This window comes from Vulpes lagopus, chromosome 12 (assembly GCF_018345385.1).
Source record: "Vulpes lagopus strain Blue_001 chromosome 12, ASM1834538v1, whole genome shotgun sequence".
Taxonomy (NCBI): Eukaryota; Metazoa; Chordata; class Mammalia; order Carnivora; family Canidae; genus Vulpes; species Vulpes lagopus.
The window spans coordinates 40020444-40040944 of NC_054835.1; the positions used below are offsets into that span (position 1 = coordinate 40020444).

At 39.1% G+C, this 20501-nt stretch overlaps 1 protein-coding gene across 1 annotated transcript; it reads right to left on the reverse strand.

The window, feature by feature from the left end:
* Window positions 1–19313: 19313 nt before the first annotated feature.
* KRTAP29-1 (keratin associated like protein 29-1) lies at window positions 19314–20297 on the reverse strand. Its single transcript, XM_041726825.1, has one exon. The coding sequence runs from the start codon at window positions 20295–20297 to the stop codon at window positions 19314–19316; it is 984 nt and encodes a 327-aa protein (XP_041582759.1).
* Between the last annotated feature and the right edge of the window lie 204 nt (window positions 20298–20501).

Sequence of the window (20501 nt, forward strand, 5' to 3'; positions counted from 1 at the left end):
CCCCTTACCCCGGAGCATCCAGGCCAGTGCGGCCTGGGAAATTGTGGTGGTTACTGTGGCAGCTGACTCCAAGGCTGCAGAGCTGGCAGTCTTATTGTTCCTCCCTGTGTCACCTTGTGCCTGGGATGGAGCGGGGATGCCAGGGACCAGAGGCCTCACAGGATAAAGAGTGCCCACTGAGCCGAGCACCTGGCAGAGGGCTGGGCAGCTCCCCCAGGTGCACACACCTGAGAATCAGCACCCTAGGCCCTCCCGCAGAAGACCAGCTGGAAGGACAGGGGAAGAGCAATTTCTTGACGGAGCAGCTCTGGAAAGCTCCAGGGGAAGTTGAGGGACTTACAGTATATAGAATCAGAAGATACCTCTCCTTATTTTCATTTTGATTTTGTTTTGGTTTTGGTTTTTTATTGTTTGTTTGTTTTCCCCTTTTTTTCTCTTTTTTTTTTTCCTTCCTTTTTCCAGTACAACATGTTTTTAGCCACTCTGCACTGAGCAAAATGACTAGAAGGAAAAACACACCACGAAAGAAAGAATCAGAAACAAGACTCTCTCCTCTCTCTAAAATTCAATGTCAGAAAGCCAATTCAGAAGCACAATTATAAAGCTACTGATGGCTCTGAAAAAAGCATAAAGGATTCAAGAGACTTCATGACTGCAGAATTTAGATCTAATCAGGCTGAAATTAAAACTCAATTAAATGAGATGCAATCCAAACTGGAGGTCTTTATGACAAGGGTTAATGAGGTAGAAGAATGAGTGATTGACATAGAGGACAAGTTAGTGGCAAGGAAGGAAGCTGAGGAAAAAAAAGAAAAACAATTAAAAGATCATGAGGAAAAGTTAAGGGAAATAAAGGATAGCTTCAGAAGGAAAAATCTACGTTTAATTGGGGTTGCAGAGGGCAATGAAGGGACAGAGGACCAGAAAGTGTATTTGAACAAATCATAGCTGAGAACTTCCCTAACTTGGGAAGGGGAACAAGCATTCAGATCCAGGAGATAGAGAGATTCCCCCCCCCCAAAATCAATAAAACTGTTCAACACCCCGACATTTAATAATGAAACTTGCAAATTCCAAAGATAAAGAGTAGATCCTTAAAACAGCAAGAGATAGGAGATCCATAACTTATATGGGGAGAACTATTAGATTAACAGCAGACCTCTCCACAGAAACTTGGCAGGCCAGAAAGGGCTGGCAGGATATATTCAGGGCCGTAAATGAGAAAAACATGCAGCCAAAAATACTCTATCCAGCAAGGCTCTCATTCAGAATAGAAAGAGAGATAAAGAGCTCCCAAGATAGGCAGAAACTGAAAGAATATATGACCACCAAACCCACTCTGCAAGAAATATTAAGGGTGACTCTATAAAAGAAAGAGGAAGTCAAAAGAAACAATCCACAAAAACAGGGACTAAATAGGTATCATGATGACACTAAATTCATATCTTTCACTAGTAACTCTGAACATGAATGGGCTTAATGACCCCATAAAAAGGCACAGGGTTTCAGACTGGATAAAAAGGCAAGACCCATCTATTTGCTGTATACAAGAGACACATTTTAGACGTAAGGACACCTACAGCCAGAAATAAAAGGTTGGAGAACCATTTACCATTCAAATGGTCCTCAAGGAAAGCAAGGGGTAGCCATCCTTATATCAGATAAATTAAAGTTTATCCCAAAGACTGTAGTAAGAAATGAAGAGGGACACTATATCATCCTTAAAGGATCTATCCAACAAGAGGACCTAACAATCATGAATATTTATGCCCTGAATGTGGGAGCCGCCATGTCTATCAATCAATTAATAACCAAAATTAAGACATACTTAGATAATAAGACACTTATACTTGGTGACTTGAACACAGCTCTTTCTATAATTGACAGATCTTCTAAGCACAACATCTCCAAAGAAACAAGAGCTTTAAATGATACACTGGACCAGATGGATTTCACGGATATTTACAGAACCTTATATCTGAATGCAACTGAATACACATGCTTCTCAAGTGCACATGGAACTTTCTCCAGAATAGACCACATACTGGGTCACAAATCAGGTCTTAACCGATACCAAAAGATTGGGATCTTCCCCTGCATATTTTCAGACCATAATGCTTTGAAACTAGAAGTAAATCACAAGAAGAAGTTTGGAAGGATTTCAAACACACGGAGGATAAGGAACATCCTGTTAAAAGATGAAAGGGCCAACCAGGAAATTAGAAAGGAATTAAAAAGATTCATGGAAAGTAATGAGAATGAAGATAAAACCATTCAAAATCTTTGGGATGCAGCAAGAGCAGTCCTGAGGGGGAAATACATCGCAATACAAGCATCCATCCAAAAACTGGAAAGAACTCAAATACAAAAGCTAACCTTGCACCTAAAGAGCAGGAAAAGGAATAGCAAATGAAACCTTCATCCAGCAGGAGAGTTAATAAAGATTTGAGCATAACTCAATAAAATAGAGACCAGAAGAGCTGTGGAACAGATTAACAAAATCAGGAGTTGGTTATTTGAAAGAATTAATAAGATAAATAAACCATTAGCCAGCCTTATAAAAAAGAAGAGAGAAAAGACTCAAATTAATAAAATCATAAATGAGAAAGGAGAGATCACTACCAACACCAAGGAAATACAAACGATTTTAAAAACGTATTATGAGCAGCTATATGCCAATAAATTAGGCAATCTAGAAGAAATGGACGCATTTCTGGAAAACCACAAACTACCAAAACTGACAGGGAGAAATAGAAAACCTGAGCAGGCCAATAACCAGAGAGGAAATTGAAGCGGTGATCAAAAACCTCCCAGGACACAAAAGTCCAGGACCAGATGACTTCCCAGGGAAATTATATCAAATGTTTAAAGAGGAAACTATACCTATTCTACTAAAGCTGTTTGGAAAGATAAAAAGAGATGGAGTACTTCCAAACTCATTCTGAGACCAGCATCACCTTAATTCCAAAACCAGACAAAGATCCCACCAAAAAGGAGAACTATAGACCAATATCCCTGATGAACACAGATGCAAACATTCTCAACCAGATACTAGCAAATAGGATCCAATAAGAAGATTATTCACCATGACCAAGTGGGATTTATCCCCGGGATGCAAGGCTGGTTCAACACTCATAAAGCAATCAATGTGATTGATCATATCAGCAAGAGAAAAAACAACAACCATATGATCCTCTCAATAGATGCAGAATAAGCATTGAACAAAATACAGCATCCATTCCTGATCAAAACTCTTCAGAGTGTAGAGATAGAGGGAACATTCCTTAGCAACTGCAAAGCCATCTACGAAAAGCCCACAGCAAATATTCTCAATGGGGAAACACTGGGATTCTTTCCCCTAAGATCAGGAACAAGACAGGGATGTCCACTCTCACCACTGCTATTCAACATAGTACTAGAAGTCCTAGCCTCAGCAATCAGGAAACAAAAAGAAATAAAAGGCATTCAAATTGGCAAAAAAAGAAGTCAAACTCTCCCTCTTTGCAGATGACATGATACTCTACATAGAAAACCCAAAAGACTCCACCCCAAGATTGCTAGAACTCATACAGCAATTTGGCAGTGTGGCAGGATACAAAATCAATGCCCAGATTTCAGTGGCATTTCTATACACTAACAATGAAACTGAAGAGAAATTAAGGAGTCAATCCCATTGCATCCAAAAGCATAAGATAGCTAGGAATAAACCTAACCACAGAGGTAAAGGATCTCTACCCTAAAAACTATAGAACACTTCTGAAAAAAATTGAGGAAGACACAAATAGATGGAAAAATATTCCATGCTCATGGATTGAAAGAATTAATATTCTGAAAATGTCAATGCTACCCAGGGCAATTTACACTTTTAATGCAATCCCTATCAAAATGCCATGGACTTTCTTCAGAGAGTTGAAACAAATCATCTTAAGATTTGTGTGGAATCAGAAAAGACCCCAAATAGCCAGGGGAATATTAAAAAGAAAACCATAGCTGGAGGCATCACAATGCCAGATTTTAGGTTGTACTACAAAGCTGTGGTCATCAAGACAGTGTGGTACGGGCACAAAAACAGACACATAGATCAATGGAACAGACTAGAGAATCCAGAAGTGGACCCTCAACTCTACGGTCAGCTAATATTTGACAAAACAAGAAAGACTATCCCCTGGAAGAAAGACAGTCTCTTCAATAAATGGTGCTGGGAAAATTGGACATCCACATGCTGAAGAATGAAACTAGAGCATTCTCACACCACGCACAAAATAAACTCAAAATGGATGAAAGATCTAAATGTGAGACAAGAATTCATCAAAATCCTAGAGGAGAATACAGGCAACACCCTTTTTGAACTTGGCCACAGCAACTTCTTGCAAGATACATTCATGAAGGCAAGGGAAACAAAGCAAAAATGAACTAGTGGGACTTCATCAAGATAAGAAGCTTTTGCACAGCCAAGGGAATCATCAACAAAACTAAAAGACAACCTACAGAATGGGAGAAGATATTTGCAAATGACGTATCAGATAAAGGGCTAGTATCCAGGATCTATAAAGAACCTATTAAACTCAACCGCAAAGAAACAAACAATCCCATGAAATGGGCAAAAGACATGAACAGAAATTTCACCAAAAAAGACATACACATGGCCAACAAGCACTTGAGGAAAATGCTCCACATCACTTGCCATCAGGGAAATACAAATCAAAACCACAATGAGATACCACCTCACACCAATGAGAATGATAAAAATTAACAAGACAGGAAATAACAAATGTTGGAGAGGATGTGGAGAAAGGATAACCCTCTTGCACTGTTGGTGGGAATGTTAATTGGTACAGCCACTCTGGAAAACTGTGTGGAGGTTCCTCGAATGTTAAAAATAGAACTACCCTATGACCCAGCAATTGTACTGCTGGGGATCTACCCCAAAGTTACACATGCAGTGAATTGCCAGGACACCTGCACCCTGATGTTTATAGCAGCAATGTCCACAATAGCCAAACTGTGGAAGAAGCCTCAGTGAAAGATCGAAAGATGAATGGATAAAGAAGATATGATATATATATATATATATATATATATATATATATATATATATATATAATGGAATATTACTCAGCAATTATAATTGACAAATACCCACCATTTGCTTCACTGTGGATAGAACTGTAGGGTTTTATGCTGAGTGAAGTGAGTCCATTGGAGAAGGACATACATAATATGGTCTCATTCATTTGGGGAATATAAAAGATAGTGAAAGGGAATAAAGGGGAAAGGGAGAAAATGAGGGAAATTTCAGTGAGGGTGACAGAACATGAGAGACTCCTAACTCTGGGAAACGAACAAGGGGTGGTAGAAAGGGAGGTGGGTGGTGGTGGGGGTGACTGGGTACGGGCACTGAGGGGGGCACTTGATGGGATGAGCACTGGGTGTTATTCTGTATGTTGGCAAATTGAACACCAATAAAAAATAAGTTTATTATTAAAAATAATAATAAAATAAAATAAAATATATATACAATAAATAAATAAATAAATAAAGCAGCTCAGCCAATGAGGCTCCAATGGCCTCTTTGTTTTTCAGCAGCCCTCCCAGCTTCACCCTTTCCTATTAGGACTTGGCTATGGTCTTGCCCTAGCTGCTTATCTCAAAATGCAATTCTCTGCTATACCAGAATAGATTCATTTTTGTTTGTAAGAAATCTGACAGTTTTATATCTGAGGTTAACATGTCACACTCATTGTGTACTTATACTCCCTCACCACCAGGTTAGGGAAAGTACATGGCCTAGCAAACTTTGAACACGAAAACAAATTAACACTTTCACACATTGTCCTATCCCTTTCCTATCCATAGTTGGGGCTTGCATGGGGGAGGGGAGAGAGAACTGAGAATTACATCTGGATATTAAAAGTATCCTTTATTTCAACAAGAGTTACTGAGTACTTACTGTGTGTTAAGTACTGTGCCAGATGTTGGAACTACAGGAGTGAACGAGACATTCCAGCTCCCTACCCTTATTGTGCTTCTGGTAGAATACAAACAGGAGATGAAATTTTTATGCCTTTATATGCCCTAAGTAGGGTCGATGAGCCTTTATCACCAAGGATATAGGAAGAGTGGGTTGAGACGTCTCTATCTATGCAGGATTGTAACTGGCCAACCCAACCAGGGAGGAACAGAGAAAAGTTCAATATGGAACTCATGAATCAACTTGTAATGTAGAACAAAAGGAGTGATGTTGAAAGAAGAATTTGGGTACAGAAGCTCCTCAGCAATGTATATGCAAAAAAAAAAAAAAAAACAATGAAGGATGGTTGGAATATATTAAATAACTTCCCCAAAAGCCTGTAGTCTATAGCAGAACATGAATGATGTGAATTTTCATCTATCTGATTTCAATCCCCATGGCTTAGCCTCTCCTGTCTTCTTCTGCTGTTGAGAAAATGTAGATGAACATAGAAGGAGATATGCATGGATGAGCTCTCATTATGTGGGCATGTTATAGCCTTCTGGGCCAGACACAGAAAACTGATGATGCACTGAAAATGCAGCTCACTAAACGGCACATATGCAATGGAAAGGGATGAAGATACATCCAAATCTCTAGGTGTTGCATTCAGGATCTCAGTGTAACTAAAAAGAGTAGAAAATTCTTAAGCATCCAGATAAACCACTCTAAACCTGTTTTTATCAGTGAGGAGTATCTGGTGAGCAAAGGTAATGATGGTAAACTTGCTACAGAAGGACTATCTTAAAATATGTGAAAATCAATCGGGGAAATGTATGCTTGATTGAAACTGCATTCGAATAGAGCAAAAAGATACTACAGAGCAGAAAGATAATCATGATGTTTAGAAGAAAAAGGATGAGATTTCCTGGCCCAGGGCACTGAAATAGAAAGTAGAGCTAGTTATGGTAGGGAAGTGCTCAGAAATGCTATTCTGGGGGCACCTGGGTGTCTCAGTGGTTGAGCGTCTTCTTTTGGCTCAGATCGTGATTCCAGGGTCCTGGGATTGAGTCCCACATCACACTCTCTACAGGGAGCCTGTTTCTCCTATGTCTCTGCCTCTGTGTGTGTGTGTGTGTGTCTCTCATGAATAAATAAATAAAATCTTAAAAGAAAAGAAATGCTATTCTGATTATACAGTCACAGATGCTTCCAATGAAGGAAAAGTTCAGAGAACCAAAATGTGGAGACACTCTTTATAAAAGCATCCTAAAGATGGGCCGGACCATCCCAGGTACACAAATGTTTTATTACTAGACATTCCAGCATTAGAACTGACAACCACTTGGCAGGAAGTTTATCAGGATTCCTTCCATGCCTAAGATTCTTTGAGGTCCCTAAACACTCTCTGTCTCACCCTATCATTATCTGATTGATTGCTCACTTGACATGTCTCCATTTTCTGAAGTTCACAATGCTTTTTTTTTTAATTTTTTTAATGTTTATTTATTTATGATAGTCACACAGAGAGAGAGAGAGAGGCAGAGACACAGGCAGAGGGAGAAGCAGGCTCCATGCACCAGGAGCCCGACGTGGGATTCGATCCCAGGTCTCCAGGATCGCGCCCTGGGCCAAAGACAGGCGCTAAACCGCTGCGCCACCCAGGGATCCCTGAAGTTCACAATGCTTTAAAGAAAACACATACATTATCATGATAATATGTGTTTCCTTGGAGGCTGTTTTTCCAAAGGCATTCAGGACAGAATTCATAGCCTTGACAAAGTTAGCTATCACATTAAGGCTTGCAGTCTCAAAGACCTGATTTTGTTTACATACTAAGTGGCGAAGCCACCTCTTGGAGCAGACTCATGTTAGCCAAGCCCATAAAACAAGGAGGCCTATGTATGTACTTACAGAGAATTAACTATAACAGGAGCTTCTCAACCACACCATGAGCAAGCAACCAGTTAAGGATTTTAAGTTAAAATCCTTTAAGAAGTTAAAGGAACTAAATGTCAGGTGGTATTTGATGCCCACATCAAATTTTTATAAAATTTTTACGATTTTTACAAAATTCATAGTTCTGTGACTAAACTCTCTGTTTCCCTTTGAGTGGTGCTTGGCTAGTCCCTGCCAACATTTGCTTCAGTGCTTGTCCTAACTGAGTTTCCATGATTCACCAATACTCTCAGTTAAGCTACATATTTCTCACATCTTCAATCAGATCTGAATCAATTGCTCAGACTTTGAAGATATCCTTCTTTTTAAGGTGACTTCACATCATTTAGTTTAGGTCCTTCTTAATGTAGATTCTGAGGCTCAGCAGTATGGCTCTGTAGTACTAACTTGTCATGCATCTTTGTTCACACCACTGCACTATGAACATTCATGATGACATTTATGTTTTCATTCACTTCTACCATAATATCTGTTGCTACTTATGACATTTCTAATTGTATTTTTTTTTTTTCACATAGTGGTGTGTATATCTTTTCAAATTGGTGTTTTGTTTTCTTTTTTTTTTTTTCTTTTTTTTTTTTAACTTTTATTGGTGTTTAATTTACCAACATACAGAAAAACACCCAGTGCTCATCCCGTCAAGTGTCCACCTCAGTGCCCGTCACCCATTCCCCTCCAACACCCGCCCTCCTCCCCTTCCACCACCCCTAGTTCGTTTCCCCGAGTTAGGAGTCTTTATGTTCTGTCTCCCTTCCTGATATTTCCCAACATTTCTTTTCCCTTCCTTTATATTCCCTTTCACTATTATTCATATTCCCCAAATGAATGAGAACATACACTGTTTGTCCTTCTCCGATTGACTTATTTCACTCAGCATAATACCCTCCAGTTCCATCCACGTTGAAGCAAATGGTGGGTATTTGTCGTTTCTAATTGCTGAGTAATATTCCATTGTATACATAAACCACATCTTCTTTATCCATTCATCTTTCGATGGACACCGAGGCTCCTTCCACAGTTTGGCTATTGTGGCCATTGCTGATAGAAACATCGGGGTGCAGGTGTCCCGACGTTTCATTGCATCTGAATCTTTGGGGTAAATCCCCAACAGTGAAATTGCTGGGTCGTAGGGCAGGTCTATTTTTAACTCTTTGAGGAACCTCCACACAGTTTTCCAGAGTGGCTGCACCAGTTCACATTCCCACCAACAGTGTAAGAGGGTTCCCTTTTCTCCGCATCCTCTCCAACATTTGTTGTTTCCTGCCTTGTTAATTTTCCCCATTCTCACTGGTGTTTTAGAATGACTTTGAATTTATTTACTTTTATTTTCTCTACCAATTAAAAAAAAAAAGAATCTTCAGTAACGTAGTTATCATCAAAATGTTGCACTGACCCTATCTTTTTGTGTCTTTGTTCACGGGTTATAATCTAACATCAGCAGCTTGTTATCAATAACACACCCATCATAGTCCTTCCTTCCTTCCCATGAGTTGCACTAGAGCACATAACCTATGGATTGACTTTCATGTTCTATCCAAATCATAAGAAGAATAAATAAACTAGAGTGTGAGCATAAATTTCCACATAACAAGGGTTTCCTCAATTGCTTTATTTTTGTTTCCTTTTTCCTTTCTTTTGTCATAACTTTGAATGGTCTTCCTAGCTACAATAGTACTTTCCTGGTTAATTTCCTAATAATCTCTACTCATCTTAAAAATGCCAATTGATATGAGCTTTGAGTTCTTTTTTTTTATTTATTTGAATTTCAGTGTAGTTAACATACAGTGTTATATTAGTTTAAGGTGCACAATATAGTGATTCGACAGTTCCATATATTACTTAGTGCTCATCACAATAAATATACTCTTAATCCCCTCCACCTATTTCACCCATCCGCCTCCTACCTTCCCTCTGGCAACCATCAGCTTGTTCTCTAATCTCTTTATTCTGTAGACTATTTTTTGGTTTATCTCTTTTTAAGCCATGAATCCTTTAAATAGTTCCCTCAAGAAAAAATTTTAAGTGTTTACAAAGTACTTCCAATATCTCCCCATACCTTGTAACTGGAGGCCACACTGACAATCTTATTCAGATAAATAGAATTATCTGAGGGTATCTGAAAATAAGAAAAAATAACTGAGCTGATTTATGTGCTAATGTCTGATCAATAAGAGGTATTAAAAACCATTTTTTTAATTGAGTATTTCCACCCACCCACACCCTTAAATTCAAAGCATCACTGAGGGCCTGAGGTTTGGAAGGCTAATCCGAGGTTCTTGCTTCCTTGGTTATAAAGCTGAGCTCCTAATAATTCATTCATATGGAGAGACTAAATTAAGTGAGTTTAAAAAGGCTTAATTTAATAGTGATTTAAAGGGGCATATGCACCCCCAATGTTTATAGCAGCAATATCCACAGTAGCCAAAATATGGAAAAAGTCCATATGTCCATTGACAGACAAATAGATAAAGAAGTTGTGGAATACATACAATGTAATATTACTCAACCATCAGTAAGGATGAATACTTCTCCCAGGAGGGGTGGTGCGGAAGCACACATAACCCGATGACTGCTCTTCATGTGAGGGTCCTCAAAGGACAGAAATGCAGTAACTCTCTGCCTTCTCCCAGGAGGATCAGTTCTGGTGTCCACCACAGGAGTCTGCAAAGTTTGGCACACACAAAAGTGAAGACCACTTAGTGTGGAGGCCGAGAAAAATCAAGGCCATTCCACCTCAAGTTTAGCATTAGCACAAGTACAGCCGTCTTAGGCCCCTGTGAATAAGAGCTGAACTTTATAGGAAAAACTACAGAATGTCCTCAATGTCCTCGCAGGGAATCCCACATCAGAAAGACAACAGAGTTCAGAATTGCCCTGGGCAGAGAATCCCATATCGGAAAGACAACAGAGCCCACGCCCATGGTAGAAAGTCCCATATTAGAATGAGAACAGAGCTCACTGCCCTTAAACCCCATATCAAAATGTAAACAGAACTTGAGAAATTCCTCCATCCCTTCTGAAAATCCCCTAGACCAGCCTATAAAAAACCCAGCTGTAACCCACTTCGGGGTCCAAGTCCCTGCTCCGCTGTGTCGGGTATACTTGGACCTAAGCTCGAGCTTGCTAATAAACCCTCCTGAGCTTGCATCGGTGTTGGCTCTTTGGTGGTTTCTCGGATTTGCAATCTTGGGCACAACACTTAGTTCTGAGAGTTTACTGAAGAAAGGAGTCCATGATCTTTCAGCTCTGAGGCTGGAGATCGGAGCACAGCCATTTTTGTTTTCATCCTCTAAACAGGCACAGAAAGCCTTCAGGGTACAAAAGCCACATACAACAACCAGAAGCAGCTTACACTGATCCCAGCCCCCTGGCAGGGGCAGTACCCCCAGACAGAGACACCTGAGAATCTATGTACAGGCCCTTTCCCCAGAACACTACCTGGAAGAACAGGGAACACCAAGTTTATGGAGCACACAGGACTTCAAAACTCCAGCATTAAGGGAAAATGGTACATTGAATTAAAGGTTTTTTCTCATGATTTGTTTATCTTTCAGTTTAAAATTTTCCTTTTTATTTTTTCTCCTTTTCAGCTAGTTTCTTATTTCATCAATTATTGTTTTTAAGTTCTTTTTTAACTTTAATTTTTTACATTTTCATTAAGTAGATATGTTCTTCATTTTTGGCTTCTTTTCACTGCACTCAATTTTATTTTTTGAAAATCTACGTTTTCCTTTCTTTACATTTTTCAGATATAGTTATATAGTGTATTCTAACACAGAGACCAAAATACATTCAGGATCAAGTGGAACATCCTGTTTTGTCCACCTGGGAGATTATATTCTTGCTCCCTTCCTCTTTTTAAATTTTTATTATTTTTTTCTTTTTTAGATTCTGACCTTTTCAGATTTGTCTAGTGTTTATTTCTCTTAGGTCATGGTTGATATTATTGATTTTATCCTCTTGTTCATCCATTTTTCTCTGGGCAAAATGACCAACAGCAGGAATTCACAACAAAAGAAATAACCAGAGGTAATATTCTCTGCCACATCTAATCAATATGGATATAAGTAAAATGTTAGAGATGAAAATCCGAAAAACAATTATAAAGTTACTAGCTGAGCTTGAAAAAAAAGCATACAAGACACTAGAGAATTTCTTAGAGCAATATAAAATCTAATCAGGCTAAAATTAAAAATTTTTTAACTGAGATGCAGTCTAAATTGGGTACTGTAACAGTTAGGGTAAATGAGACAGAAGAAAGAGTAAGTGACATAGAAGACAAGTTGATGGAAAAGAAGGAAGCTGAGAAAAAGAGAGAAAAACAACTAATGGACCATGAGGGAAGGCTTTGAAAAATCAGCAATACCATAACATGAAACAATATTAGAATTACTGGGGTCTCTGAGGAAGAAGAAAGAGACAGAAAGTATATTTGAGCAAAGTATAGCTGAGAATGTCCCTAATCTGGGGAAGGAAACAGGCATTCAAGTCCAAGAGCTAGAGAGGACACATCTCAAAAATCAATAAAAATAGAACAGCACCCCAGCATGTAATAGTGAAGCTTCCAAATCTCAGCAATAAAAAGAAAATTCTAAAAGCAACTTGAGACAGGTTCTTAAACTACAGGGGTAGAAACACTAAGCTAACAACAGACCTATCTATGGAAAGCTGACTGGCCAGAAAGGGCTGGCATGATATATTCAAGGTACTAAATGAGAAAAACATGCAGCCAAAAATACTTTATCCAGCAAGGCTGTCATTCAGAATGGAAGGAGAGATAAAGAGTTTCCATGACAAACAAGAACTAAAAGAATATGTAACCACTAAACCAGCCATGCAATAAATATTAAAGGGGATCCTTTAAATAAAGACAGAGCCCAAAAGTAACATGGACAAGAAAGAAAGAGAGAGAGACAATCTACAGAAACAGGAACTTTGTAGGTAATCCAGTGGCACTAAATTCATCTTTCAATACTCTTAATTTAAATGGACTAAATGCTCTAATCAAAAGATACAGGGTTTCTGATTGGATAAAAAAGCAAGACCCATCCATACACTGTCTACAAGAGACTCATTTTATATGGAAAGACACTTCCAGACTGAAAGTGAGGGGGTAGAGAACCGTTTATCATGCTAATAGACATCAAAAGAAAGGTAGGATACCAATCTTCATATCATAAAAATTAGATTTTAAACCAAAGATTGTAGTAAGAGAGGAAGAGGGACACTATACCATACCTAAAGAGTCTTTCCAACAAGATCTAACAATTATAAATATTTATGCTCCTAATTTGGGAGCATCCAATTATATCAACCAATTAATAACAAAATTAAAGAAACACATAGATAATAATACAATAATAGTAGGGGACTTCAACAGCCTACTCATAGCAATAGACAGATAATCTAAATAGAAGATCAACAAAGAAACAAGGGCTTTGAATGAATGACACACTAGACCAGATGGACTCTACAGTTATATACAGAGCATTTCATCCTAAAGCAACAAAATACACCTTCTTCCTGAGTTAAATGGAACATTCTCTAGAGTAGAGCACACGCTGGGTCACAAATTCAGTCTCAATTGATACCAAAAGATTGGGATTATTACCTGCATGTTTTAAGACCGCAGTGCTTTGAAACATGAACTCAATCCCAAGAGGAAATTTGCAAGGAACTCAAACACTTGGAAGTTAGTGAACATCTTACTAAAGAACGAATGGGTCAACCAGGAAATTAAAGAAAAAAATTTTTTAATTCATGCAAACTAACAAAAATGAAAGCACGGCTGTTCAAAACATTTGGGATACAGTAAAGGTGGTTGTAAGAGGGAAGTACATAGCAATACAAGTCTCTATCAAAAAATTAGAAAAGTCTTAAATATACAAGCTAACCTTACACCAAAAGGAGCTGGAGAAATACCAGCAAATAAAGCCTAAACCAAGCAAAAAAAAAAAAAAAAGAGAAATAATAAAAATTAGAGCAGCAATCAATGAAATAGAAACCAAAAGGACAGTTGAACAGATCAACAAACCAGGAGCTGGTTCATTGAAATAATTAATAACATTGATAAACCCCTAGCCAGACTTTAAAAAAAGAGAGAAGAGAAAGGAACCAAATAAATAAAATCATAAATGAAAGAGGAGGGATCACAACCAACACCAAGGAGATACAAACAATTTTAAGAACATATTATAAGCAACTATATGCTAAAAAACTAGGCAATCTGGAAGAATGGATTCATTCATGGAAGCATATGAATTACCAAAACTGAAACAGGAAGAAATAGGAAACCTGAACAGATCCATAACCAGCAAGGAAATTGAAGCAGTAATCAAAAATCTCCCAACACACAAGAGTCTAAGACCAGATGGCCTCCCAGGGGTATTCTACCAAACATTTAAAGAAGAAATACCCACCATTTGTTTCAACGTGGATGGAACTGGAGGGTATTATGCTGAGTGAAATAAGTCAATCAGAGAAGGACAAACATTATATGGTCTCATTCATTTGGGGAATATAAAAAATAGTGAAAGGGAATAAAGGGGAAAGGAGAAAAATGAGTGGGAAATATCAGAAAGGGAGACAGAACATGAGAGACTCCTATCTCTGTCTGGGAAACGAACTAGGGGTGGTAGAAAGGGAGGTAGGTGGGGGGTGGGGGTGACTGGGTGATGGGCACTGAGGGGGGCACTTGATGGGGTGAGCACTGGATGTTATTCTATATGTTGGCAAATTGAACACCAATTAAAAAATAAATTTAAAAAATAAAAATAAAGAAAGAAAGAAGAAATAATACCTAACCTGCTGTATCAAAAAATAGAAATGGAAAGAAAATGTCCAAACTTGTCTATGAAGCCAGCATTACCTTGATCCCAAAATCAGGCAAAGACCATTCTTTTTGATGTTAAAAGGAGAATTACCACCCAATATCCCTGATGAACATGGATGCTAAAATTCTCACCAAGGTATGAGCCAATAGGATCCAACAAGACATTAAAAAGAATATTCACCATGACCAAATTGGATTTTTCCTGGACTGCAAGGATGGTTCAACATCTGCAAATCAATGAACATGATATTTCACATTAGTAAAAGAAAAAGCAAGAACCTATGATCCTCTCCTGTGATGCAGGAAAAGCATTTGACAATATACAGCACCCTTTCCTGATTAAAACTCTTCAAAACCTAGGGATGGAGGGTACATTCCTCAATATCATAAAAGCCATCTACAAAAAGCCCACAGCACATATCATTCTCAATGGGGAAAAACCGAGAGCTTTTCCCCTAAGGTCAGGAACATGACAAGGATATTCACGCTCACCACTGTTGCTCAACATAGTGCTAGAAATCCTAGCCTCAGCAATCAGGCAACAAATAGAAATAAGAGGTATTCAAATTGGCAAAGAAGTCAAACTCTCACTCTTTGCAGATGACATGATACTATATGTGGAAAACCCAAAAAGACTCCACCTCAAAATTGATAGACCTCAAACAACAAAATAGCAAAGTGGCAGTATATAAAATCAATGCACAGAAATCTGTTGCTTTTCTATATACTAACAATGAGACTGAAGACAGAGAAACTAAGGAATCAATCCCATTTACAATTGCACCAAACACTATAAGATGCCTAGTAATAAATCTAACCAAATAGGTGAAGGACCTATAGTCTAAAAACTAAGGAATTTACAAAATAAATTGAGGAAGTCACAAAGAAATGGAAAAACATTCCATGCTCATGGGTGGGAAGAACAAATATTGTTAAAATGTCTATGCTACCCAGAACAATCTACATATTCAATGCAATCCCTATCAAAATACCATCAATATTTTTCACAGAGCTGGAACAAATAATCCTAACATTTGTATGGAACCAGAAAAGATCCTGAATAGCCAAAGGAATGTTGAAAAAGAAAACCAGAGCTAGTGGCATCATAATGTCTGATTTGAAGCTATATTACAAAGCTGTAATCATCAAGACAATTTGCTCCCCTATTTGGGATGTAAGGGTAAATAAAGATTTAGTTATAAGCATGTTCAGGCTTGGCAGAACATTGTTTATAATAGGAGGTTCTGATGTTTTATGAACAAGTCCTAGCAAACCTAAAAGGAGCTAATAAATGCTCTGTTATTTAAACTGTTGCCAAGTATGAAGAAATACACAGTTTCCCAAAACACCTTTTACACTTGCCATGTTTAAAATATGCAGTTTGCATGTTAACGGGTGGCCAGTGCAAAACATTTGCCAGTACAACAGAGAAATCTACAATTGGAAAGGAAATGATAGATGATAGATAGATAGATGATAGATAGATAGATAGATAGATAGATAGATAGATAGATAGATAGATAATAGATAAATTACATATAAGTGGGTCAAAAACTATTGTAAAATGAAATTTGAAATTCCAGCTATATCAAGAATTCTGGTATTAGTAAGCAAATGATTTAAAGAGATATACTTAAATGTATAATATATGAAACATTGTTGACAATTCTGTCCAGGACTGAGGTCAAATGCATCACGGTTTCCAGAGCCTCACCCTTCCTCTGACATGACTCAAGTCTCCATGCAAATTGTGGGAGAGGGAATTTAAATGGGGTATCCATCAAAATGTCATTTCTAAAATACATTCCAACTATTGTCATTCTTTTGCAATATCAAGGTCCCTCTCTTCTTTTCCTCCTGTGTTTTGGATTTTTCTTTTTGGATTTTAGTTACAAATAATTGAGTTAATTATATTCCTGATGGCATATTACCATGTTTTATCCTTGCAAGAACTCTGTCGTATTTTTAACTTACGTACTTATATACCAATTAAATTAATTCCTGTTCTCCTAATGCCCCCTTATCTATAGGCAGCTATTTTATTCTGTTTACAGTATATTCTCCAGTAGACAGCCTTCAGATTTCATCTTCAGTGCTGGCTCTCCTTGATAACTGGCTTGTTGGCCTGCACTACAGATTTGGACATACCAGCCTCCAAAAATACATGAGAAAATTCCTTTTATTACACCTCTTTATATATATATCCTGTTGTTTCTCTCTGGAGAACCATACCAAGATGGTACCTCATGGAAAGAATAACCCCTTGCTGCCTACCCACTCTTCTAGTGGTGGACATAGATTTCCTTTAAAATCTATATCATCATAGAAATCTCACAGTGAGCATCCTCAAATGTGTCCCATTAGGACCTGTTGTAAGAATGTTCTGCAAAAGCAGAGAAAATTAGTGGGAAATATCAGAGAGGGTGACAGAACATGAGGGACTCCTAACTCTGGGAAATGAACAAGGGGTAGTGGAAGGGGAGGTGGGCGGGGGGATGGGGTGACTGGGTGACAGGCACTGAGGGGGCCACTTGACAGGATGAGCACTGGGTGTTATACTATATGTTGGCAAATCAAACCCCAATTAAAAAAATACAAAAAAAAAAAAGAGCGTTCTGAATTTCAGACCTAAATCATTTCACAGACTCAGAGCCTTTGATTAAAGGGAAGGCCAGAACCCCTTGAGGAAGGACTCTGCATATTTGCTACATGTGGATTCTGCAAACCTCCCTCTAATCTTTCTCCCCCAAAAAAACCACTCCAACTATTTCTTAAATGTTAGATTTGATAATTTCATAGTAGGAATACTAGTTCAGATGTTTCCTAAGACTAATTATTTTTAAAGGGGAAAGGAGAAAAAATGAGTGGGAAATATCAGAGAGGGAAACAGAACATGAGAGACTCCTAACTCTGGGAAACGAACAAGGGGTGGTGGAAAGGGAGGTGGGCAGGGGATGGGGGTGACTGGGTGACGGGCACTGAGGGGGGTGCTTGATGGGATGAGCACTGGATGTTATGCTATATGTTGGCAAATTGAACTCCAATAAAATTAAATAAATAAATAAATAAATAAATAAATAAATAAATAAATAAAACTTCCTCTTAAAATATCAAAAATGTAAACAAGTCAATCGGAGAAGGACAAACAGTGTATGTTCTCATTCATTTAGGGAATATGAATAATAGTGAAAGGGAATATAAAGGAAGGGAAAAGAAATGTTGGGAAATATCAGGAAGGGAGACAGAACATAAAGACTCCTAACTCGGGGAAACGAACTAGGGGTGGTGGAAGGGGAGGAGGGCGGGTGTTGGAGGGGAATGGGTGACGGGCACTGAGGTGGACACTTGACGGGATGAGCACTGGGTGTTTTTCTGTATGTTGGTAAATTAAACACCAATAAAAAAAAAAAAAAGAAAATTTACTAGTGAACACTTGTTTATAATACTTTAATCACATTTTCTTTAGAGTGCTTTTTTAAAAAAAAAAAAAGAAATTTTCTAATTTTACATTTTATTTAAATCGTCCATTAGATTAACTGATCATTAAAACCAGTGTTAAGGGGTGCCTAGATGGTGCAGTCGGTTGGGTATCCAGCTCTTGGTTTTGGCTCAAGTCGTGATATCAGGGTTGTGAGATCAGGCTCTGCACTCAGCGCAGAGTCTGTTTAGGATTCCCTCTCCCTCTACCCCAGCCTCCTGCTCTCTCTCTCTCTCTCTCTCTCTCTCATAAAATTAAAAATCTTTTAAAAAACAGTGTTAAGTTCATAAACCCTTAGCTATTATTGATGGCCAAAAACTTTGTTTATTTTAGTCTGTGGCTTCCCTAGACCATTTCTGTCTTTGGCTTTCCAAGTCTGTTCACTGTGGGGAGATGGAATCCACCCAATTCAAAAACGTTTTTGATGGTATAAAGATTGGAAGCCAGGGGATTGTTTGTCCTTTCTTTCTCCCTTCCAATTTGAGAATCCATAATTGCAGATACCAACCACCCTTTCAGACCACGGCGGACCCACTAATTTAGAGAAGCCAAGGTCATCATGTTCAAATGTGATCTGAAGGAAATCTATGTGGGGGTGTATTGAAAGGAATGAAAGCATTCTGAGAGTTTTATTCATGATGTTTAACCACTCAGTTTTATTGGCAATTGACATCAGAGAAGTCTTTTTAAAGACTGGGCAACATCAAATGAAAGAAAAGCCGGAGAGGAGGTTTTGCGGAGGTGAAATGAAATGATAACATGAGCAAATGCAAGCTGTAATGTGGACCATGCTTGCTGAAACTTTCTCCTTGATAAAGAAAGATCTCTTTCTTAGTGCCTGGGCAAATTCCCTCGCCAGCCCCTGGATAGAATCTGGGGCTGGACTGAGAATGAAGTTAGCATGCAGATAGCATTTGCACTCAGTCGGAAAAGGACACCACAGGGTAGCAATGCATTTGCAGATAGTGGCAGACCTCAGAAATGTGGAGAGTGCTGCATCAGTGAAGCGTTGCCTTACAGCAGCTGGACTTATGCCTGAGTTGTCAGGAAGTTGGCGAGCAGGTGCTAGCTTTGCAGAGACTTGGGGCAGTTGGTCAAAAGCAATTGCAGCCACCGCTGGAAGGTTTGCCTAAACCTGTCACACAGCAAGCTGGTTGACAGGAAGGGGATTTGCAGACATCTCGGTTGCAGGAAGCGGATCCCTCACAAGTTGGTTGGCCAGAAAGCATGGTGCCACAGGAAACTAGTTTGCAAGCGTTCTTTACAAAACATGGGGGCTGGCAGTTACCTACTGGCTGGCAGACGAAGGATATCGAAGGAGATGGTTGGCAGTAAAGTGGCTGGCAAAGGGAGGACACACAGCATGTAGGATTGCAAGAACTGAACACACAAGTTGACGGCTGGCAGGGAACAGGCATAAAGGGAACCAATTGGCAAGTCTTAAAAATGTAGCAGATGGGTTGGTAATAAGTTGATTTGCAGAGCTGATCTTTGCCATTAGTGGGTTGACATGAACCTTGTTGGCAGCAAGTTGACTGGCATGGACTAGCTGCACAGATGGTTGGTGGGCAAGAATTTTCAGCACAGGAAGTTACTTCAGAGCAGGATGGCTGGCAGGACCTAGTGTCACAGCAGACCGATTGGCCACAAGCTGCCTGGCATGATCCAGACACAAAGACAGGTTCTTGGCAGGAGGTTTGCTGGTTGAGGCTGGCTTCACAGCAATTTACCTGACAACTGGTAGATTCTGAGCAGGAGGGTTGGCATGAGCTAACCAGACATGGAGACTGGCCAGTGCCAGATTCATAGCAGGCCGTACAGGAGCAAATGGGTTGGCAGACAAAACCAACAGAAGAAGTTGTTGGAAGGCAGGTAGGTTGGCAAGAAGCAGGTTCACAGCCACTTGGGGCACTGCTGGATGGCTGACAGCTTTCTTGGCATGTGACCAGTTGCCACGTTCTGCTCCGGCAGGAACTAGGCAAACAGATACCATTTCGGAAGCTACCACCATTTGAGCATATGAAAGTGGGCACAGCTGGAATGGTCATGGTGGTTCTGGGGCAACAGCTGTCCACCATGGTGCTGGCGTTAACCTTGCTAGGAAGTTGCAAACTCAGTATACCCGAGTGTGAAAGACATCTAATACATGGGGGCTTTTATAGTCCTTCACTAGGGGTGTTGGTACAGCTTAGAGCATCTTTCCGTGTTATTGTTTCCACCCATTTGCATACAAACATCTGATTAGCAGGCTTCAGGAGCCTGGAAGATATTATCCCCAGTTT

Excerpts from the sequence above, each read along its gene's own strand:
- KRTAP29-1 (XM_041726825.1), bottom strand. The coding sequence starts at position 20,297 with ATGGTGGACAGCTGTTGCCCCAGAACCACCATGACCATTCCAGCTGTG.